General features: G+C 38.5%; 1 protein-coding gene across 1 annotated transcript; it reads left to right on the top strand.

Moving 5' to 3' along the window:
• The first annotated feature begins 1,363 nt into the window (after nucleotides 1-1,363).
• On the top strand, nucleotides 1,364-3,606 carry LOC141392239 (uncharacterized). The gene is made up of 2 exons (XM_073965190.1): nucleotides 1,364-1,933; nucleotides 3,466-3,606. Exons 1-2 carry the CDS (start codon nucleotides 1,364-1,366, stop codon nucleotides 3,604-3,606), a joined length of 711 nt encoding a protein of 236 aa, XP_073821291.1.
• The last annotated feature ends 214 nt before the right edge of the window (nucleotides 3,607-3,820 follow it).

The following is a 3,820-nucleotide window of genomic DNA, read 5'->3' on the forward strand; positions in this document are numbered from 1 at the left end:
CGACATTGATTCCTGGGATCCAATTTTTGTTTTCCAATGTTCTTCCCGACTTTCGGAACAAACTCTAACTTTATGGGAACAGTCAGTGAAAAACAAAACAGAAGTACCGAAGTGGTCCGAACTTAACGAATTTCTCACTGATAGGTTTCATGCATTAGAAAGTGTTTCCGAGATGTTAAATAATAGTCGCCTTTCCATTGAAATGCAATCATTTTCCAATAGAAATCAACAAGCATCCTCTAAAGTTAAACAACTTAAATCCCACCACACTAAATCCGAAAAGCCTCTATGTAAGTTATGCAAAGAAACACATTTGATTAGCCTATGTCCAAAGTTCTTAAGTTTAGATTACAAAGGACGAACTGCATTTTTGAGGAAATTCAAATTCTGTTTTAATTGTCTCAAGATGGGTCACATGTATAATGATTGCAGTAGTTCAAATGGATGCTCAAAATGTAACAAAAAGCATCATAACTTACTACACCGAGATTATCTAAAGAAGCCTGTGCAAAATTTAAGTAATGAAGTAGTTCAGACTAAGAAATCTTTTTCCACTCAAATACAGTCCACTGAAGTTCCTACGTCGTCTAATGTTGTTCAAACTCTTCATACAGTAGTGGCCAAAAACATAATGTTGGCAACAGCATGGATAAACATTATTAGTGATAGTGTTGCCTATAAGGTGCGAGCTCTCATAGACCCATGCTCTGATGAAAATTTTGTTTCAGAAAAAATACAAAAATTGCTTAAATTGCCCACATTGCCAGTATCTGCCGAGGTAACTGGATTGGGAGGACAAATTGTCAGCCGATCCGAAAAGTGTGCGAGCTTTACGATCGAACCATTAAGGAACCAGAATTTATCTTTGAGAATAGATGCATTGGTAGTCCCTGAAGTGACCGGAAGGGTGCCATCTCATTCATTAAAATGTATAGATAATATAATGTTGCCCAAAATTAATCTCGCAGATCCGCATTTTTACAAAAGTGGCCCGATAGACATTTTACTAGGGGGTAATTTATATCCTACAATTTTGCTTGGTGGAGTTCAACATGGAATTTTAGAAACATTAGTTGCTCAAGAAACCATATTTGGCTGGATAATAACAGGCCCTTCAGTATCTACGGTTCAGTCATGTTGCACACGAGTATGTCATGTAACCAAAGTATCTCTAGATGAACAGTTGTCGAAATTCTGGGAAATAGAAGAAGTTTCTCGTAGATCCATTACTTCAGAAGAGGATAAAAAATGCGAAGAAGTCTTTCGCTCTACGACGAAGAGGACTTCTGAAGGGAGATATGTCGTGGATCTTCCATTTAAGGAAAAATATCCTTCGCTAGGACCGAATAGACATGTCGCCTTTATGCAATTCAAACGTAACGAAAAGTTAATGATGCATAAACCTGAATTCAAATCACAGTATGATGAAGTGATTAAGGAATACATAGATTTAGGCCACATGGAAAAGGTAGATGATTCAACGTGTGGTCCGAATTATTATCTGCCTCATCACGGAGTTTTTAAATCCGATAGCACAACTACACAATTGAGAGTAGTCTTCAATGGGTCTAGTAGGTCGTCGAATGGAAAAAGTTTGAACGATAATCTATTTGTTGGTCCCACATTGCAGCAAGACTTAGTAGCTCTTATAACAAAATGGAGATTTTACGAATATGTATTTAGTGCTGACATTACTAAAATGTATAGACAAATTTTAGTGAACCCGAGTCACACAAATTATCAGAAGATTGTTTTCCGCAGCTCAGAGGAAGAAGAAATCCAGGACTATCGGTTGAAAACAGTAACATTTGGTGTCAATTGTGCCCCGTATTTGGCATTGAGAACACTTTTGCAGTTAGCTGATGATGAAGAAACACGTTTTCCTATAGGTGCTCAGATTTTAAGAGAAGCAATGTATGTTGATGACGCCCTAGTAGGTTCGTTTTCTATTGATGAAGCAATAGTTGCTCGAGATCAGCTGATTGGCATTTTAGAAACAGCTAAATTTGAGTTGAGAAAATGGACTTCAAACTCAAAGAAAATTTTAGAAGGGTTGCCCTTAGAAGACTTGCTCAGTAGCTCCTTTTTGTGTCTCGAGGAAGATAGTAGAGCGAAAATGTTGGGCGTAAGATGGAACGCATCATCTGATTGCTTTTATTTTGTTACAGAAGTTGTACAAGTCAGGCCCTCGTATACAAAAAGACAAGTGTTGTCAATGATAGCCCGTATTTTCGATCCAGCTGGTTGGTTAGCTCCAATAACAATAACTGCAAAAATTTTGATGCAACAAATGTGGCTCGATCAAATAGGATGGGATGAACCAATAAAACCGTTAGCACTACAAAAATGGTTGAGGTTTATAAACAATTTCAATAAAATAAATAATATTTCCATTCCGAGATGGGTAAATTTTGCTCCAGATAGGGTGGTTCAGATTCATGGATTTTGTGACTCATCGGAGTTAGCATATTCAGCAAACGTCTATATAAGAGTTAAAAATGGGGCTGAAGTAGTTTCGAATTTGTTGATATCAAAAACAAAAGTGGCTCCTATTAAAAAGGTGTCATTACCAAGACTAGAGTTGTGTGGTGCTACTTTATTAGCAAAGTTGCTCGAAAATATCAAACTAAACTTTAACCTATGTCAGTATGAGGTATTTTTGTGGTCTGACTCAACGATAGTTCTTGCGTGGCTCAGAAAACCCCCAAGTTGTTGGAAAACGTTTGTCGCGAATAGAGTTTCAAGTATTCTGGAAAAAGTCGGTAATACAAAATGGAGACATGTGGTGTCAAATTGTAATCCTGCCGATTTAGCAACCCGGGGGCTGACTCCTGCGGAGCTACAGAATAACAATTTATGGTGGCATGGACCAGATTGGCTCGTTTTGGACACGTGTCACTGGCCGATAAGTAATACAGAGTTCCAAACTTCCTCTGAAGAAAAGAGACCAAAGGCTATGTTAACTAAATCGTCAGAGAAAAATAGTAACAAAGATGAAGTATCAGAAGAATCCGATGAATCAACAGGAAACATGCCAACGGGAAATAAGTTAAAAGTTAGAGATTTTTTAAATGATATCTCCTCTCTGCCCAAAGCGATTCATGTAGTAGGCAGAGTGTTTCGTTTCGTTGCACTCGCTCAAAAATCTCGTAATAATCCTGAAAGGTTATTCTCAAAAGAGTTGTCCTTGGCGAGGAATGGCATATTTATATGGACGCAGAAGCTATATTTCCCGAAGGAATATGCTTGTCTTTCTTCCAATACAAAGTTAAGCCCCAAAAGTCCGTTGCTCTGCTTAACGCCCTTTTTGGACCCAAAAGGTATAATTAGAGCTAACGGTCGTTTAGGTTCCACCTCATGCTTAACTTATAACGAACGCCACCCAGTGATCCTCGCATATCAAAGTAGATTAGCAAGGCTTTATGTAGAATTTATCCACAAAATTACATGTCATGGTGGTTTAAGATTGGTGATGGCCACGGTCCGCCTAGAATGCTGGATAATAAGACTAAAAAACTTGGTGAAAAGTGTTGTCAGAAGTTGCCCAGTATGCGTTCTGCACCGGAAGAAACTACAGAGCCAGATTATGAGTGTATTGCCTCCTGAAAGAACTGCTCTAGGCCGTCCATTTACCAACACGGGTGTAGATTTTGCCGGGCCTTTTGAAATTAAAAGTTTTACGGGTCGTTATTGCCGAATAACAAAGGGTTATGTGTGTCTCTTCATATGCTTCGCCACTAAAGCAATTCATTTAGAGGCTGTAAGCGATTTGTCCACTCCAGCATTCCTAGCAGCGTTAGGTAGATTTGTGTCTCGAAGA

The sequence above is a fragment of the Musca autumnalis genome, unplaced genomic scaffold (assembly GCF_047663935.1).
Source record: "Musca autumnalis isolate F117 unplaced genomic scaffold, ASM4766393v1 scaffold_2, whole genome shotgun sequence".
In the NCBI taxonomy this organism is placed as follows: domain Eukaryota; kingdom Metazoa; phylum Arthropoda; class Insecta; order Diptera; family Muscidae; genus Musca; species Musca autumnalis.

Bases quoted from the DNA above. Each gene is read 5' to 3' on its own strand.
- LOC141392239 (XM_073965190.1), top strand. From the start codon at position 1,364: ATGCAATTCAAACGTAACGAAAAGTTAATGATGCATAAACCTGAATTC. The intron at 1,934-3,465 runs GTAGGTTCGTTT...TGGTGGTTTAAG, and splicing joins TGTATGTTGATGACGCCCTA to ATTGGTGATGGCCACGGTCC.